This window comes from Conger conger, chromosome 5, assembly GCF_963514075.1.
Source record: "Conger conger chromosome 5, fConCon1.1, whole genome shotgun sequence".
Taxonomy (NCBI): domain Eukaryota; kingdom Metazoa; phylum Chordata; class Actinopteri; order Anguilliformes; family Congridae; genus Conger; species Conger conger.
This window is the reverse complement of record NC_083764.1, coordinates 18,644,910-18,665,293: the sequence shown is the minus strand read 5'-3', so window position 1 is coordinate 18,665,293 and position 20,384 is coordinate 18,644,910. Positions and strand designations below refer to the sequence as shown.

The 20,384-nt window shown below is 42.1% G+C and overlaps 1 protein-coding gene across 3 annotated transcripts; it reads left to right on the top strand.

The window, feature by feature from the left end:
- The first annotated feature begins 348 nt into the window (after positions 1–348).
- LOC133128511 (grainyhead-like protein 1 homolog) lies at positions 349–20,180 on the top strand. Of its 3 annotated transcripts, none has more exons than XM_061242103.1 (15): positions 349–453; positions 3,950–4,136; positions 4,731–4,801; positions 5,378–5,735; positions 6,310–6,395; positions 6,828–6,984; positions 7,988–8,099; positions 8,440–8,534; positions 10,235–10,481; positions 11,147–11,271; positions 12,602–12,630; positions 13,141–13,229; positions 14,922–15,007; positions 16,301–16,365; positions 18,033–20,180. In XM_061242103.1, the coding sequence occupies exons 2-15, from the start codon at positions 3,969–3,971 to the stop codon at positions 18,145–18,147; spliced, it is 1,803 nt and encodes a 600-aa protein (XP_061098087.1). In that variant the 5' UTR covers positions 349–453; positions 3,950–3,968; the 3' UTR covers positions 18,148–20,180. The 3 variants fall into 3 exon arrangements, with proteins under 3 accessions (XP_061098087.1, XP_061098086.1, XP_061098084.1); XM_061242102.1 differs by lacking the exon at positions 349–453 and adding an exon at positions 1,308–1,480 and having other exon boundaries at positions 3,953–4,136; XM_061242100.1 differs by lacking the exon at positions 349–453 and adding an exon at positions 1,308–1,480.
- The last annotated feature ends 204 nt before the right edge of the window (positions 20,181–20,384 follow it).

Here is a 20,384-nt window from a genome sequence, read left to right as displayed (position 1 = left end):
AAAACTCAACTCACTACACTCAACATTGCAATAGTCTAATTATGAAAATGTAAAGGCATTTCTTTTTCCAGTATCCTCACATGACAGCAATGATCTGATTTTTGTGAGCTGGTTGTGGCATGCCTGAACAAGCTTTGTGGTATGTTGCTTAAAGTTAAGCATAAAAAAAAAAACACACCTACCGAATTCTGTCTATCAATCAGATGAATAAGTATCAAGTTTTGATCCAACAACTCCAACACAGTGCAGCCATTTTAATCTGCATTCATCAAGATCTTGCGTGACCCAAATGGGCAGTTTCCTTGCTGTAATGATGTCAACCTGTTTTACATTTTTAAAAGATTTTATTTTCCACCACCTCTAAGAGTTTCTTTGTTACTTCTTTTTCTGAAAGGTAGCATTGAGATAGAACATTTGTTTCCTGTTCCTGACAGCACTGAGTGGATTTTCAAGGTAGGAGCCATATAACATCATAATCATGTCGCCCTTTTCAACTGTAGCCTACTGCTTTAAATTAATAGTACATTCATTCCATCCATCACACACAAGTGTAGTTTGCTTTCTTTCCATATTTGAACCCGTTTTAAGCCTTGTATGGAAAAAAATGCAAATATAGATAGATCCCACAACATGCTTACACAATTATAGCGGAGAAAACAAAGGCAATTCACACGTGGTCGCGAAGTAGGTCTTGGCCTAGGTGGGCTAAATGCTAAGGCTTTATTAAAATGAACAGATATTATTTTAAAAGCAGAAGTTGAGGAATGTTTACAGATAATTTTTTATTAAGCCCCTTTCAGGTTACGTTTGATGACTCTGTGTGAGATATTGGGTGTGTAAAGCCAAAAAACTAAAGTTTGAAAGTGTGTAAATTGTTTGAAATCACCCCAGTAACCTCTTTGTATTTGACATTAACTCACACATTCTGTGATATTGTAGAACATTTTAAAAATGTTGAAATAAGTTACAAATATAGGTAACATATTAAATAAGCATAAAAACTCATTAAGTTATACTCATTAAGTTATGCATTCATTATTATTATTATTATTATTATTATTATTATTATTATTATTATATGTTGGAGCAAAAAGTGTTATAATCATTCCTGGTGTTCCCTAATGCAATGCAATGGGCTAATATCGATGCAAATGTATTGTCTAGGGGCGTGAACCATGCCACGATTGACCCAATGAAATACAGTCTGAAATGAAATGTAGCCTGTTGCAAGTGAGCAGGTCCCCGCCTCCCTATCGATCCAATCCATGCCGTCTCCTAGTCTTAGGTAAAACGGACTACTAATTCTACATCACCTCAAAAAGCGAGAAAATCCAACTAAACCCGTTCTCACAGAGACACCTCTGACATCGCTCGCTTATCCAGCCGCTTATATTTGTTCTTCCAAAGTGGACAGATCGGATTTACTGTACCAACTAGAAAGTCCAGTTAAACAGACCGAGATGACACAGGAACAGAGCAAGTAAGTAGGCTATAGGCTTTGCTTGCAGTTGTAGGCTACGATAGCGGTAGGATGTCTGGATTATGATCTGAATCATTTAGATTTCTTCAAGCGTGTAAGCCAATAGCCTATAAAGTCATTGCATCTTTATTATTATTGTCTTAAATGTAAAAAGAGGCTTTTAGCCATGGTGTGTCCCATTTGAGTGTGTGGATGTTCAGGACTGATCAGCAGGCTAGCTTCAATTGTCATATTTCAACATGCAGGTGTATTTGCACCTGTTAGGCGTGTCAAAGCAGCGCTAGTTGATCACTAGTTTACAACTTTAAATGCTTTCGTTTCTGGGCAGTTAAAAGTGTGACTTTTTATGTCAGAATTCTTTTCTGAATCATTATTTGTTTATTTGTTTATTTAAATAGAATTTAATACAAAAGTTGACTGATTTCCACAATTAGGCTACAATGCGTTCTAATTATTTAATATTTGGCGATGGTCGAGTCGCTAAATAGTCCATTCAATTACAAAAACTAGATATTTCGGGTTTACAAACTAGCAAAGTTTTTTTTGGTTCCATGTATTTCAAAATAGCCACTGGTCTCATAATCTTTATCAACACTAAAAACGAACTGTTATTGTTAACAATCGTTTTCCAAGTTTTCCAAGAGTTTAGTAGTGGATCATAACTTGAGATGTGTTACAGAGTAGTCTGTACCATGTGGCCACGCATGACTGCCCGCCTCCGGTTTAATAGCCGATTGCTTGTCCGCCTGGTTTTATCATATTGCCTCCAAATTACGGATCTATCGGGTTGCAAATCCGAAAACCATTGGAACCATAGTGAATGGCACAATGATGTATTGAATTACAAACATTGGCTATGACCAATACCTTGCCTTGACGACAGGCATTCAGTCTCCCTCTTGGCTAGCAACGAAACGTCAAAACATATAGACTTTATAAAGTGGTAAAATTGCTGCCCAAGGTGTAACATATTAGCAGCACTGCAAACTGGCAGATAGAACTGAACATGCCTAATCAGTAAAAAGATAAATATCTGACAAGTAGGGCATGCTGGTATGCTCCAGATACTCTTGGGAAAATGTGGGGTTTATCGTGAACTTTAACATGTAATTAGGCTATATCCAGTATAACACTGTGTCAAAAATTAGTATCGTTATTATTCTTTTTGTTGTGCCTGTTTTACGGATATGCTTTTTTCAAGGTACATTTTTTCAAGTGTGACAAACTGCTGGCCCGTTGCTCTCAACCGTTTAAAATGAAAATTATATAATTTACATGAACTGTCAATGAGAGCAGAAAGCCTACTTTCCATTATCTCTAAAAGTGATCTCTGGATTAATTTTTAGATTTTGAGGTTATTCATCAGGTTATATCAACTGAATTAGGATTATGGTTCTAGTGTCATAATATGTGTATTCACAGTGAAGATGCGATTTTCCCACTGATTTAATTTTAGGTAGTAGTGCCTTTCCCACAATTTAACACTGATTAAGGCTATAGAAAAGACTAATCTTTCAGACGTTAGCTAACAGCAGTTTCATTATCTCTGTGGGTAGATACATTCAGTCTAGGTCATGAGAATTACATTTATTTCCAGTTTAATGTTATAAAAAACAGTATATTTCTGACATTCATCTTCAAAGAAATGTGTCAATATGCGTATTGTAAAGAGTTTCAGTTTGAAGTTAACCATTTCTTAATAACATAGCCTACTTAATATGATGATAGCCTATTGTTTTCAAATTATTTTAAGCCTAAAAGCTTTATTCAAACCTTTGCAGTATGCTTGGCAGTGAAGCCAGGGCTTTTTACAGGCAAATGACACAGTCTGCAAAAAAACATTCCTAATAGGCATGGCTATGCAAATGGTTCCCAGAAGATAACCAGCCACAACATAGGCTAATTCATTTGTTATTTATTTTGAGAGCAAATTCTGATGGGAGAAATGATGCATAGTAGCAGTCTCTTATTCAACTTTGAGTAACTGCAGGTGTTTCTTTTTAAACAACAAAAAAAATATATAATGTAGACTGAAAGCAGTGTTTTTGTTGTTCTTTTTCTAAACAGTGCTAAATGGTTGTTCGGGTACAACAAGTTCACACAGAGTTACACACAGGTTCATATCTCTGGTGAAGCCCTGCTTTTTTCATCTATGTTATTTATGGCTCAAATGTAAAATGTAAACACTCTGTAAAGGGCCTCTTCTTTTCAGACGGTTTGGCTTTGTCGAATCTGAGCCACACACCCAGCACAGTCCCACAGCTGAGCAGCAGGCTTTCATTTACCGGTCAAAGGTCTTTTCTTTGGTATGAGTTTACTCTTAATTATCCATCACAAACAAGCTCCTTTCCCCGCAGTGTTCAGTGTCACGTGACTCGCGCATAACTGTGGTGAGCAGTGATCGACCATCAAACGTAATAGCGCCCATCTTTAATCGGTTTGTTCCTGCCTCCCCGCTGATTCACATAGCAGAAGGGCGGTGCTGGTGATGCAGAATGACCTGGGCTATGGTCAGCGGCGGGTCTACAACGACGAGGACGAGGCCTGGAGGACCTTCCTGGAGAACCCGCTGACAGCCGCCACCAAGGCTATGATGAGTGTCAACGGGGACGAAGACAGTGCCGCAGCCCTGAGCCTGCTCTACGATTACTACAAGGTACCAGGGCCCTGAGCCTGTTCTACGATTACTACAAGGTACCGGGGCCCTGAGCCTGTTCTACGATTACTACAAGGTACCAGGGCCCTGAGCCTGTTCTACGATTACTACAAGGTACCGGGGCCCTGAGCCTGTTCTATGATTACTGCAAGGTACCGGGGCCCTGAGCCTGTAATACGATTACTGCAAGGTACCGGGGCCCTGAGCCTGTTCTACGATTACTACAAGGTACCAGGGCCCTGAGCCTGTTCTACGATTACTACAAGGTACTGCAGCCCCGAGTGCAGGTCTAGAGAGGGAGCTCTGCACGTTGTCCCTCATACGTTAACCCTTTTTTTCTGTTTATATTTTATGATGCAGTTTAAACCACCACAAAAATGATCACAGTTATTGTAGCCGAAACATTTTGTCACTATTTGTGTCAAAAAATGTTGTGAAGTATCAAGATGAAAAAATAAGGCTAACTGGCTTTTAAGAGATGTCAAACACTGAATGAGGTCAAATTGACCCCAAACATAATATGAAGATGAAATAAGGATGAAGTCAGCATTGTCAGTTGAGACGTAAATAGTGTATTTGTGTTCTTGTTTGTAGGTGCCACGAGAAAAGAGGCCAGCTACTGCTAAGACTGAGGCTCTGGCCAGTGATGCCAATACAAACAAACGGTAACATGCCTTGACCCTTCCTGATGTTGCAGCAAATGATAGGACATTCCCTTCTTCTGTGGGGATAACATGTCATATTATGCTCTAGCAAAGCAACTTAAAGAAAGATATATTTTTAAAACTATTTTTAGATTATCTAAAACAGTGTTTCTCAACTCCAGTCCTTAGGACCCACTTGCTAGAAGGTTTTTTAGTAGTAACCAGGAACTCACATCATTGAACCAATCAAACCACCAAAAATGCCCTTGATTAGTTAAATCAGGTGTGAGTTCCTGGCTACAACAAAAAACCTCCTGGCAAGTGGGTCCCAAGGACTGAAATTGAGAAACACTGATCTAAAATGTATATTTGAATTACTGTACATAATCTATGACATGGATAGAGGTCCTGGTTTCATTTTAGTATTTTATTATATCTACATGTTGTCTTCCCTTCATTGAGGTTTAGTCATCTGCATGTTGTTCGTAAATGTGAATGAAGAATTATAATTCCTCCATCTCAGTTTCATACGAGACCAAGAGCAGTCAAATCATCTTTCCTGTGTGTGTGTGTGTGTGTGTGTTTATATGCGTGTAGGAACCACATGGTTCCATTTCAGGAGGTCGCAATGGCGATGACAGACAGCAGGCTGCAGGTTCTCCGGACCGTCCCTTTCAGCATGGTCGTCCCGGGAGACCAGCAGTGCCGGGACAAACGGGACCAGTTTCCCGCGCCCGATACCACCGTCACGGTCTCCATCGCCACCGCCGCGCCCGCCTACCCGACCAAGACGGAGGCGACCGCGCACGGTTTCCCCAGGGCTCACTGCTCCCGGGTCGATGCCCACTCTCAGCCCATTGGCGGGCAGCTCAAACACAGGCACTTCAGCCCCAGCACGCAGTTCCACGCCCCGGACTCCACCTTCACCGACCCCTTCAAAGATAGCTCCCAAGAGGTGAACCACCGCTCCTCCGTATAGCGATTCTCTCACCTGAGGCCTGTCGGCCGGGGGCCTACAATAGCGGCTAGTATGTTATTATGCCATTGTACGCTGAACACAATGAAGCACTGTACTGCTTTCTGTAAGAGAGATTACTTAACAAAAACGAATACGTGAGCTTTGTCTGTGGCAGGGTGGGACCTGGGAAGGCGCTTTGTCCTTCATGAGTACAGTAATGCTCGCCGAGAGTACGGTCTCGCTCTCTGAGTGTACGGTCTCGCTTTCAAAAGTTAGGTCTTGTGCTCTAAGAGCATGATGTTATCCTTTAAGTCGGGGATCGTCAAATCACTCATCAAGTCCTTAAGGGCCAGGAACTGCAGGTTTTCCAACCTTCCTTTTCCTGGGAGTCAGGTGTGAAGACAGTCTGGCCAAACCGTAGCATCTAGTTGTTCAGTTAATTACCCAGGAGAAAATAAAAGCAGGGTTGGATTTGGATTTGAGGGCCAGATTTGATGATGCCTGCTACAAGTGTTTGCTCTTGTCCGTGTCTTTTGTAAAGATGCACCTTTTGCTTTCCTTTGTCCTGCAGGTGCTCCCGTTCCCAGGAGATCTCCAGTTACACGTGGGGCCTGCTGTCAGTGCAAATGGCCACTCACCGTTCCACACAGTCTCATGGTAATAACAGCCGGTCAGGCGACCCATCCAAACAGACCAATTGATCTGCTCAGCCAGCCACCAAAATCAGTGTGTTCATATAAATGTTGCCCCCTTCTGTTATTTGGACACGTTCCATTTGGGGTGTCGCACCTCAGAAGGAACTGACTCTTTTCGTATTAACTCTGTGTTCTGATATATTGGCATAAACATACTTTTTATTTAAGTTTGAGTTGAATCCCACATTTTCTCCTAACTGAACCCCTTACGCGCAGATGCAGCCTGCACGTTACATCTCCCTTAACAGACGCATGCAACGCCAGCATTGTATTTCATCATATGACTGGTTTTCAAGAAACAAGAAACTATAGGGCGCCTTAGTCCATAATGGGTTAAGGCACCTCAGTGACTGTAGGACTGTCTCTAAAAAATGTAACTTGTCTCTGTTGTCAGTCACAACTTTGAATACTCGCTTGAGGCTCTGAAGTCACTGCGGCAGAAGTCTGCGGGGGACCCGTTGACGTACCTCAACAAGGGCCAGTTCTACCCTATCAGCCTCAGGGAGCTGGCCAGAGGACAAGTTCCCCCAAACTCCATCAGCAAGGCACGGGTATGGAGCAGACTCTTCTCACCATATCACCACTGGGTGTGAATGTATATGGTGCATTGGCTCTTTTTCACACTGCACAAAGTACTATTAAGAAATGTAGGTCAGTTTAAAAACATATATCTGTGGTGAGTTTAGTAGGCTAAGCTTCACTTTAAGGGTGTGCAGTGCTCTTCCATGTGAGCATCTGCATCTTTGTAATGTTTACCTAGAGTTTGCCTGTTGAACTCACAGCATTGTCTGTTAGAGTGTGTGGATGTGGTTACCACTGAACTGTATTTCACAGTGGAGCAATGAGAAATTTGACCCTACTTCATAGTTCATTGTTTTTTGTGCTAGGAAACTGTTCTTTGTTCATGATTACATTTCAGAGTGTGGTGGTGGGAAGGCTGGACCTTATTTACTGTTATTGGCAAAGCTGTTTGTTGTTGTTTCAGTGTTGATGGGAAGGCTGACCCCAGTTTGTGATTGTGTTTTAGAGTGTGGTGATATAAGAATGACCCTGCTTGGTGGAGTGTTGTAATGGAATACTGACTAGTTTGTGGCTGTGTTTCAGAGTTTTGTGATGGAATACTGACACTTGTTTGTGGTTGTGTTTTAGAGTGTTGTCATATAAGACTGACACTAGTTTGTGGCTGTGTTTCAGAGTGTGGTGATGGCTGCCTGACACTAGTTTGTGGTTGTGTTTCAGAGTTTTGTAATGGAAGACTGACCCTAGTTTGTGGTTGTGTTTCAGAGTGTGGTGATGGCTGCCTGACCCTAGTTTGTGGTTGTGTTTCAGAGTGTTGTGATGGAATACTGACACTAGTTTGTGGTTGTGTTTCAGAGTGTGGTGATGGCTGCCTGACCCTAGTTTGTGGTTGTGTTTCAGAGTGTTGTGATGGAAGACTAACCCTAGTTTGTGGTTGTGTTTCACAGTGTGGTGATGGAAGACTGACACTAGTTTGTGGTTGTGTTTCAGAGTGTGGTGATGGAAGACTGACAATAGTTTGTGGTTGTGTTTCAGAGTGTGGTGATGCTGGTGTTTGGGGAGGAGAAGAGCAGAGAAGACCAGCTCAAACACTGGAGGTACTGGCATTCCAGGCAGCACACAGCCAAGCAGCGCTGTATCGACATCGGTGAGAGGCCTGGGCACACACACACATGTACATGCGTACACACACGCAAACACACACACTCATGCACACATGTGGTGCGCACGCAGGCTCACACTCAAATGCTTATCCACACACATATGGTATTCATGCACACTCACCAACGCACATATAGAAATACAGTGCTCATGTACACTCATGCATGCACACACACGCTTAACCGTACATAGCTGAACAAGGCCTGAAGGAATCACACTACTTCTTACTGTTCATGAGCAGCATAGCCCCCCCCCCCCCCGCCTACTCATTCATCCCTCTGGACAGACAGGAACAGCCCAGCATGTAATGCTTGTCTCTTTCGCAGCTGACTACAAAGGTAGCTTTGACACAATTACCAACATGGAGGAGATCGCCTACAACGCAATATCCTTCACCTGGGACACCAACGAGGAGGCGCGGGTAAGAAGAGCCTGTGTGATCATTCATAAGCTTGACTGAGCTAGTGGGACTGATGCTGGATGTTATTGTAACTATCTCTGATTCTAAATGGTTGGCATTTATATAGCGCCTTTATCCAACGCGCTGTACAATTGATGCTTCTCATTCACCCATTCATACGCACACTCACACACCAACGGCGATTGGCTGCCATGCAAGCCACCGACCAGCTCGTCAGGAGTATTTGGGGGTTAGGTGTCTTGCTCAGGGACACTTCGACACAGCCCGGGCGGGGGATCGAACCGGCAACCCTCCGACTGCCAGACGACTGTTCTTACTGCCTGAGCCATGTCGCCCCTGTCGGTTCTGGATCTTATATTCTTATATTCCTGCTAGAGTATTATAGGGGGCATACTCTTGATATTCCAGCAGATGATGAGTGAGCCCCAACTCCAGGTATAGTTTACAAGGTTGAGTTTTGTCTCTGTTTGCTGGTTGGTTTCTGAATCTATGTTTCCGGTTTCTGGTTCCTCAGTTTAGCATAGTCACGATTGTCTTCGCTGAATGGCATGTCTATATTTGTCCAAATACAAAAAATATATCATATATCACAGCCACATTCCCACTTCCCCCGCAAAAGCAAAAGAAAAGCGACGTTGCATAATTTTGTTTAACATGGCTGAGCATCAAGTTTATCCAGATAAATGTGGAGGCAGATTATCAACAATCAGGGGTAGTTACATAGAACTGCCAAAAGAGGGCGACATGCGCACAAAACATAAAGTCAGAACGAAGACTCCTCCTGCAGTGTTGTAAACCCTCCCACCCAGGCCCAGGTTAACCCAAAAACACACACACGCACACTCACACACGCATACGCATACACACACTCACCCGTGCACACATACGCATTACTGACCCTGCATTTGTCCTTCCCCTCCAAAGCACAGCAAGACCCTGAAAAGCAGGTTGTGTAAGGACATCTATACTGGTGCAGTCCTGATTCAGTCCAAGGGCATTTACTGTAAATTCCATGTGCCAGCCCTCTGGAAAAAAACTGCATTTGAGCAAAGCAGCAGTCCCATGTCCTAGAAGTAATAGGCAGCACTTAGAGGGTCAGTTTCACAGACAGAGATTGAGCAGGCAGCACATATAGGGCCAGTTTAGTTAGCTTTGTAGTGGACTAAATTGTCTTTTGTATGGAAAATCTCCTTATTGTAGGATAGCCTACAGCATAGTGGCTAAGGTGATTGACTGGGACCTGGAAGGTTGGTGGTTCAAGCCCCAGTGTAGACACTGTAGAATATGTGCAGCTGTTGGGCCCTTGAGCAAGGCCCTTTGCAAGGCCCACATTGCTCCAGGTGGGATTGGCCCCTGTTTAGTCAGATCAACTGTAAATTGCTTTGGATAAAAGCATCAGCTATATAACTAATGTAATGAATGAATAAGCGCCTTCACCAAAACCTTTTTTTAAAATTCTGAATGTCCCCATCTCTCTCTCTCTCTCTCTCTCTCTCTCTCTCTCTCTCTCCCTCTCTCCCTGTCTCTCCGTCTCTCTTTCTCTCTCTCTCTGTCTCTCTGTCCCTCTCCCTCTCTTTCTCTTTCTCTCTGTCTCTCTGTCCCTCTCCCTGTCTCTCTGTCTCTTTCTCTCTCTCTGTCTCTCTCCCTCTCTGTCTCTCCTTCTCTCTCCCTCTCCCTCTCCCTCCCCCTCTCTCTCTCAGGTCTACATCTCGGTGAACTGCCTGAGCACGGACTTCTCCTCTCAGAAGGGTGTGAAGGGCCTGCCCCTCAGCCTGCAGATCGACACGTACAGTTACAACAGCGGCAGCAGCCAGCCTGTCCACCGCGCATGCTGCCAGATCAAGGTCTTCTGTGACAAGGGCGCGGAGCGCAAGGTCCGCGACGAGGAGAGGAAGCAGACCCGCCGAAAGGGGAAGTGTGTGGACCCGTCTGTCAACCTGGGGGCCTGTGAGTACCCTAGTGCACTAAATACACCTACATGTTAATAACACCAACGCCAACACTATATAACACCTATACCAACATGCTAAATAACACCTATGCCAACACTAAATAGAACCTTCACCAACACTACATACCCCTATGCCAATATTGAACTGAGGTAACAGATATTCAAACCACCCTGTCTGGCACCAACAAAGTCACATTTCTTCCCCATTCTGACATTTGGTCTGAAAAACAGGTGAACCTCTTGACCATGTCTACATGCTTTTATGCATTTTAATTGCTTCCACATGATTGGCTGATTAAATATTTTCATTAAACAAACTGGTGTACAGCTTTACCTAATAAAGTGCTCAGAGAGTGTATATACAATATAATTCATACGTGCCAAATAAACTTATGCCATGTTACCAAATACGTCTACACCAACACTGCATTCATTTACTCCAGGACAGCACATATATTTACACCGAAATTATGTACATCTACACCACACGTCACCTGCGCCTACAGTACGTCAACATAACAGACACACCTGCACCCACACCGTAGAATAAGACACCTCACAGCACTGCTCCAGCACACTGAGTCATATCCCTGTACTAGTCCTCTCTAGCTGTGGTGTTGTTTTTACAGTAACAGAGAGTCTCTGTGTTTTCTCCCTGCAGACCCAGATGGGAGAGGGCAGGTACCGCAGAAGGCTGTTGATACCACAACCTTCAAAGAAATTAACGACTTCGACACTCAGCCGGTCCTTTTCGTTCCGGACTACATCCCCGGCGTACACCATCATGTGAGTATTTCCAGTGATAATATGAACAATTAAGGATGCAATTGTAGTTCTTATTTTTTTCAGCATGGGGGGAGCATCCAAGTATGGTACCTGTAATATATTGTACACACAACATGTTAAACCTCTAAGTGGATAGGCTACGGCTGCAGAAGACCAATAAGTTAAAAACAATAAGTCTAATAAATACCTAATAAAGTGCTCAGTTCAGGGTAAAAAAACCACATCAGCACTGTAGTATGTACTATAAACTATTACCATCCTGAATGCCTCAAATAAAAAAAGGCTTTCAGAATATAGAAAATAGGGAGCATTGTGCTTTAGTATTATCAGTGAATAGCACTGTGTGTACTGCTCATGGACGCTGCCTCAGACTGTGTATATTAAGGCAGAGTGCAGTGGAGAAAGAGAGCCATATGTTGAAGGAAACACTGGCTTCAGTGGATAAAACTTGCATTGCATTACCAGCACCAAAGTTTATGTGAGGACACTGAAGGCGCGCTAAAAACATGTGGCGTGGCTGCTGCTGCCAGTAACTTTAACCCTATGAAGGCACAGCCACAACACTCCCCTTTGCAGGTTTTTGCTTGGTGTGTTCAGTTAAAGGGATAAAAGACCATCTGAATTTTTGTAATGCTGCATTGCTATGCTCCCCAGAGCCCGAGTAAAAGAGGCACAGCTGTATTATCTAAAAGCCAAATGACAGAAAAGAACATTTTAAAAAGAAAGCATTTGCCTTTTGTTAATTGTGGGTCTGAGTGAGGTCACATACAGGGGGAAATTGGAATTATTGTAGTATTACTGAATGTAGAAAGAGAAGTAATAAGATAATCCATGTTTTATTTCACCATTTACTTTTATATCACAGCATAGCATAGAATATAAATCTACTGTAGAGAGCAGTTTTGAGTTACTTGTACAAATACAGTAAGCATTCACAGAACAGTAAAGAAATAATACTTTTATAACCACCCAAAATAGAACTGGTACTGTTGCACAGTGAGTATATCAGTTTGATAACATTCCCTCAGATATTTTGCATGGACGGAGGGATCATTAAATAGTTTTCAGTCTTGGATTTTGCTTGCATTTCGCCTTGGAATTTAGTTGAACTGTTCATATGTGGCTTTTCTTTACATTTTAGTCATTTGGCAGACACTTTTAATCCAAAGCGACTTACAAGTGCATAGGTTCTTCCACAAGTTAAAGCAACACATCCATAACTAGTAAAATACACATTTTACACACTTCATGTGTAAAATACACATGAAGTGCTTTTACATATGTTAAATGTTGTAACATTTTTCTTTTTCTTTGTCTTACCCTATTCTAGCCATACCAAGCACAGGATGGCGATGAAGGGTGAGAATAACTTCCTTAAAATCTCTTGACGAGGGGCTGCTGAGTGGCTCATTTGGTTTAGGCACCACACTGTGGTGCATGGATGAGCCCTATGGTCTCGGGTCGAGTGACCATGCCAGTGCTGGCTGTGGCTAGTAGCTCCATAGAACAACGTGCGCTTCCCTTGTGTTCTAGTGCTGACCTTCCATTTTAAGATTTCAGTATTTCTTTAACTTGGCTGACAGCCTAGTCGCAACTCACAGTTTCATGCTCAGCATATCCTGTGATGTTGAATTAGTTCAAGTCTCAGCTGGGTCTCTAACCAACAACCTTTGTGTTTCTATTGCATTGCCCAAACCACCAGCCTCAGTTAAGTAAAGCAGCTTTCAGCTTCAATAAGGCTTCAGATGTCTTGAGTTTAGTGCTGTCGTGTTTGAAATATTCCTGTGTTGCCATTTGCAGTATTTTGGAGTTTGTTCCTCCATAACTTTATAAAATGATCTGAACGTGCTGCTGTGTCTTCTGCTGCAGTTCAGACATGAAGAGACTGATCTTCTCTGCTGAAGATGAGTTTGGCTCCCCTCCAAACAAAGTGGCCAGGACAGACACGCCCAAGAAAGGTACATTTTCAGACTCATGGGGTTCCATTTACTCAGAGAAAGAGCTTGAGAGACAGCGATTCTACCCCTAATTAACTACTACTCTGATGAACTTCTGACTACTAGTAGTCTGCGTATTACTTAATTTATCTTTATTTTGCTTTATCCTCAAATATTGTTTTGGATTTCATGAATTAATTTGGTTTGTTAAATTGTTAGCTACTCTTTTGTTTTTGTGTGATATATTCCTCTATTCTGTGTTATTTATTTGTCGATTTGTCTATGTGCTTTGGCAATACAGATGAATTTTCATGTCAATAAACTAATTGGAACTGAAAACTGAAATTAAAGGAGAAGGAGAACGGGGCCAAAAAAGAGACAGAGCCCCAGGGATGTAAATTAATTAAGAATGAATTTGAAATTAATGCAGGCTTGTTGAGGCGATAGATAGAGCAATCTGCCTCGAATTGTTTGTGCAAGCAAACAGAATGTGATGGTGAAGAGACAGAGGAGAGACAGGGAGAGGAAAGAGAGAGACGGATTGAGATTCTCTGCTGAGGTTGACTGAGGTTGTTGTTGTCCTGACACAACCGTCTACATGCTTCCTGGTATCCCAGACACACACACACACTCTGCAAGCCGAAGCACTGCCACACTAAACCACAAATATTATCTATCAAACCACAAATGTTTCACTTTTCTGAGTATGGATTCAGTATGCTTAGGTTATCAGTCCTGAATGGGACCCCGGATCAATAGCAGTATTAGTATATCAGACAATAGCAGTGTGCATTTTGCTGTAGGAATATGGTCATTTCCCAGCATGCTCTCTGGGAATTTTTCTCACCGTCACATGCAGGGTTGTGGATACGCTTGTTATTTTGAGATATTTGTGGTTTGGGGCAAGTTCACATGCTGCTCTGTATTTGATTATGCACTTAGACAAAGTCCCGGATTAAAGTTTAAAACAGACAATGGCAAGTAAACAAGTCACTGCATTGGCCGATTGAGAAACCAGGGTTCACCATCACACACTGTGTGTGTGTGCATGTGCTACACATCTGTCATGCATGGTATATTTAGGTCATACATCTGTGCCATGAATCACCATTTAATTTTATCTTGCCTGGTTGATTGTGAGAGATACTTGTGGTGTCATCAGTTCATCATTTATGATTATTAATAGAACTAGATATGTCTTTTATGTATTTCTGGGGACACATTATTTACCATCAAGGCAGCTGTCAGGAACTGACAAGCTGCAGGGCATGGAACCCATGTCCTCATGGTGACACAGACGTATACTCCCATAAAGATAATTGCTGGGGAGAAAGAGATTTAATATGTGATTAAGAACATGAACGTGTGCCTTGTCCTTGGGAGTAGAGAGCCATTATTTAGTAAAACGGGAGTAGATGTTATTGCCAGTAGTTTGACAGCATGCTGTGCACTCAGCAGGACCTGGTCCCTGGTTTGCTGTACTGCACTAAAACACTTCAGACTGCTGGTCCAGCAGACACATTTATCATAGAAAAAAATATCATTTTACATATAGTACAACAGAGGGGGGACTTGGTTCTCTCTCAGAAAAGATGGCTTGTGTGCATGCGTGTGTGTGTGTGTGTGTGTGTGTGTGTGTGCATGCATGCATGTGTGCATCTGTCTCTGTGTGCATGTGCTTGTGTGAGCTTAACAACCTTCTACTCCCTGCAGTTCTGCTGTACGTGCGGAAGGAGATGGACGAGGTGTTTGATGCGCTGATGTTAAACACCCCCACACTAGCTGGCCTGGTTGAGGCGGTGAGTATCCACTGACCATCAGATACCGTCATCATTGATCCAAACAACAATATCTGCCTATCCCCCAAACACTCACTAATGGCATAACATCTACATACAGGCATTTAGCAGATCTATTATACAGAGTTACTCACAAAATGAGTTACTCCCCAAATACCTCTGACCCAAACACTAATATCAATCAATCCCCAATATCTCTGCGCCAGCACCAGTATCCCTCTGTCCCTAAATACCACCTACCAAAACATCATCTATCCATGTATCCCTCAATACCTACTACCAAACACCAATGTCTGCCAACTGTATCCCAAAATACTTTGACTTCTTACAAAAATACTGAAATGCATCAACCCCCAAGTATATCACCAGCAGTCGTAACAATCTGGTTTCAATAAATCAGTCCCTCCAATTAGAATGCTAACGTTGAGCACAACAGAATAGCGGTTGGGCCTAGTGTAAATACAGATATGAGCTGGCCGGTTTGATGGTGCTGTGGCCCTGTAGAATACGGGTGGTCCGGTTCGTCCCACGCGCTACTTTGTGGCTCTGCGGTAGCACTCTCTGTCCCCATGACCGCAGTTCCACTCTAGGCCTCAGCCCTGATCGTAATATGGCAGGACACTGGGTTGCGCAAAAACATACTGTATGTAAAAAAGCAGAGGAGAGTGGTGCGCCAAACGAAGAAGAAAAAATAACAACAATAAAAACTTTTGTTAAAAATCGCGTCCCCCTTTGGTCCACAACTGTATGACCAACCGCAATCACATCAAGAATAGAGCCTTCAAAATCGTAGCATTTTGTCACACATTGCATTTTGTCATTGCATCCCTTTTGAGGCAGCCCGGTAGCTACATAGCAAGGTCAGCAAAGTAAAGGCCAGACGTAGCATTAGCCCAAGCTGAGCCAACCGAACTAAAATAGCACTCTGAGAAATAATATTATCACAATAATTAAGGGCTATGCCAGTGCCTAAAAACAGGCTGTACATTGTCTTCAAAAAAAAGATTCCCCTGGAGAACACATTTCATGATGAAAGATATTTCAGGAACAAAGATCGATTGTATTTCATAAGCATCTCTCCATATTTCTAAAGCAATCGAGAGCCTGGGGTCTCAGTTGTTATCGCTGAGGATCAAATGGCAAATCACATGATATACATTTGATCCAACGGCATCAAAACTCATTAGACATTCCATTCCAGTGGGTCACGTTTGCACAATAACTTGCTTGCTTTCACCCTGGACTATGTGGGAAATTTATAGTCAATCAATTCTGTTTCACATGTTTTTCTAGGTATCTGAGAAATACAAGGTGCCACTTGAGAAACTGGGGAAAGTTTATAAGAGGTCCAAAAAAGGGTATGTTTTGCTTTTTCTGATCATGATTCAGTCAAATAGTATTTTGTATCTCTGAGTAAGAGGTTATATATGTTGCCGGGTCGTGATGAAGCAGGGAGAACTTCTCAATGCAATACAAGTCTTGTTGTCTTATTAGTGTAGTGCAGTCTCCCAAAACTAAAACCCACAAAAGTGAGTGAAGACAGTTGAACATCTCCAGAACTTGATGAAAAGTTTGTTTTTTTGCAGGAATTTGCAGCAGCTGTTGTCAGGCATATAGAAAATGCACTGGATTCAGAAAAGTTTATCTGAATCCTGTTATCAGAACCAAAAGGCTTTAAATACTCTTTCCCAGGTTTTGTTTCCTGAGGCGGGAAACAAAACTGTATTTCCGAAACAATATGATTTGATTTAAGCAAGCTAGTGTCTGGCCTCCCTAAATCAATCAGTGTGCCAATCAGTAGGGGGTCTGATGTCTCTGTTTTCAGATGCCTCCCCAGGAAACATTCCATTGTAGTGTTAATCAAGTCCTCTTGTTTGGAATAGTTCTTGATCATACCCTCCCATTCACTATTCTATAACTGAGTACTATTACAGTGGTAATGAGCCATCGCTTATATTTGTAACCACTATTGTCCTAATGAAAAGGCCCCCGCCCCCCTTTCTGATATCCCTATCCCTCGTGTCTAACCCCCCCAAAATAAATTTGGCACTTACGATGATTATATGTTTAGAACAACACTTCATGTGTATTTTACTGGTTATGGATGTGATGCTTTAACTTGTGGAAGAACCTATGTACTTGTAAATCGCTTTGGATTAAAAGCGTCTGCCAAATGACAAAAATGTAAAATGTAAATGTAAGGCAGTCCAAACTATCTTGGTGGCAGGCATGGTTGATTTGCCAGTGTTTGAGACTTGAGTGGATCACACCATACTTACACAGTAATGGGCTGCTTGTTACATGACTTAATCTATTGTACAGTGTTGTTCATTGCTGTAGTGCAGAAATGATCAAATTACAGTCTACGAGGGCCGCCTTCCACCTTCCCTTTACCTGGGTGCAAAGAGAGTGTAGAAAAGAACACCAGGGCTGGATTTGGATTTGAGGTCCAGATTTGATGATCCCTGCTGTAGTGTATTCTTCAGATGTGCTGTCTCCTGAAGTGTACACTTCAGGATACTTTAGACTTACTGGTCTGCTGCTGTAGCCTATCCACTAGGTTTGAACTGTTGTGTGTTCAGAGATGCTCTCCTCCACACCACTGTTGTAATGTGTGGTTATTTGTGTTACTGTCACCTTCCTGACAGCTTTGACCAGTCTGGCCCTTCTCCACTGACCTCTCTCATTAACAAGGTGTTTTTGCCTGCAAAACTGCTGCTCACTGGATGTTTTTTGCACCATTCTCTGCAAACGCTAGAGACTACTGTGCGTGGAAATCCCAGGAGAACAGCAGTTTCTGAGATATTCAAACCACCCTGTCTGGCACCAACAATTCCACAATCAAAGTCAATGCCACTTAGATTACATTTCTTCAGTGGGGAAGGGTCTGAAAGTAGAGGTACTGCCATGTGTCTCTTCCACCCTCAGCCAGCTGATGTCACTGGAGAGGACTTCTACTTTCTGAACCTAGATTTTCCACCTCTGGTGAAAGGGAAACCTTCTAAACCTTCTCTTCCTCCATCAGAATTCTTGTGAACATGGACGATAACATCATACAACACTACTCGAACGAGGACACCTTTCAGATACACATGGAAGAGGAGGACGGAATTTACAAGCTGACTCTTACAGAGATCTGAACGGGGTCCTGAGGAACGGTCCAACACATGTCTGTCTTCCTCTGGCACGCAGTGATGTTACCTGCAGGATGGAAACTGGGCATTTTGAGAACTCATTTCATTTTTCTGTATGTACGCGTGTGTCTGTGCGTTAAAGGCCTGTTTCTGCAATATGAAAGCATTATTTCTCCAGGTTACTATGTCTCATGGTGTATATGCTGCAGTTAAGTATGGTCAGGTTCATTTTGCTTAAAATGTGACATGCTACCAAACTATGGACAGTGAGGGAGAATCTCATTACGTCTGCAATAGAAGCTTACTACTTCAGCAATTGAGAAATGTTTTGCGCCCAAAAGAAGGTTTCTGTCCCTCTCCTCATGTTTCTCCAAACATAGAGGTCCTTAGCACTGAACGTCATGGCCAAGAGTATGTGCCATTTTGTCATTTGTCATTTGTGATATAACTAGGTACACCAGTTTATCTACAGCATGTGTTGCAAAATTATTTCAACCTCCACTACCATCTAAATGCCCTTGGGGTCACTGTAGGCATTGGATTGTCCCAATCGCCTGGCTAACTATGTATTTATAAATCAATTGTCACCCCCATAAAAGCAATTGGTTGCTGTGAGAGAAACAGGTGTGACATGGACAGAAGCGGCTTGTTCCAATACCTTCCATTACTGGGGAGGCGCAATTTCATCATTGATTGCTCTCTGTTGACCTCTAGTTGAAGGATGACTAAACTGCAAGCGGGTAAACTGCCCTAGATAAACTGGTTACCATAGCTATAAGGAATGACCCAAATGTCCCTGGAAGTATTTAGTATGTAGATGCTTTTCATGTCACCTGCCCTTTGGCTGGCATATGTATTTCTTTGTATCGTCTTTTCATGGAGAGTGTGAGTGGTAGTAGGCCTCAGTGTCTATTTTTGAAATAAAGGGGTAATTTAAGTGATAACTGTGAAACCTGTGATGACAGGTGTTAAAATAGATGATACAGGGTAAAATATAATTTGTTCTTTACCTTGCTGTGGTAATATATATGGAAAAACTCTTTTGTTGTTTAAATTAGAACACAAGCACATTTGTGATCCTTTCATGGTTTATTTTCATTCAGACTAAGAAATTCAGTCTAATGCTCAAACAAGTCCAGAATCCATTTTTCAGTTTCTCCTGTCTGTAAACCAGGTTGGCACTCATTTATTACAAACGCTTTCTGGACCATCTATAGACACACATGCTTTGCCATAATTATCTCTTTGTACACTTTGGTTTGTGTCTCACTGTATGAAGTTTGAATGCATTTCAATTTTCTTAGCACGCTGAATACAGACACCCACACTGCCAGCCAAGTTAGAAGGACTGCACTCAGTTGCAACTAAGATTTTAATAAATATTAAAACATTTTCTTTAAATGGTCCAGGAAAGCCACTTGTAACATACTTCTTTTGAAGGCTCATACTCAGACAAAAACAAGATGGTTGCAGGGAGCAAAAATCTCTGCTGGCAGACTCACATGCTGTCCTTAGAGCATGATATTATGAGGAAGGAAGCTGAGGTTTCTTCACTGTGAAACCAGTGCCTTACTCTGCAATATCTGTATATCTAAGCTCTAAGCTAGCTAACTTACAGCAGTGCATAGCAACTAAACTGTATGTTACCATACTGTACTGTAAGGCAAAAGCATAATCAGTAGTCAGCCAGAATTTTGTAAGGATACAAGGAAAGATTTATATTTAAAAGTAGAGTCATATATTTGCAATTGTCTTGAAACTGTTTTTATTATTGAACCTGTACATAAAAAATGCTGGCTACTGGTTACAAATATATTTGTGTGAAAGTATTAAAATCTACATCTTAATTTATATGGTCAGGGTATGGGATTTCTAACAATATTATTATTAGCAAACATGCTTACTTTTATGCTTTTAAATGTATTTCATGAAATTGTATGCATTTGCTTAATGAGGGACTTTTTGAAGTGCTTCATTGTCAGATTTTATACATTTAACATGTGCCAATTTTATCAAATAAAACCTAGCTTTGGAATGTGCACCTTCTTCTTTTGTGCTTATGTACCGAAAATGTGAAATGGGGTCTGGGTATTCATGCAGGAAGTGTGTCACACAGGATACCATAAGCATAATGGCCTATATGTCGGCCGAGAGATACAATGTTCATTGGTCAGGACCCCTCCAGCAACCCCTGTTGGCCATCTGGGTGCCCATGGCTTGCTCTCTGCACAGACGTATAATTG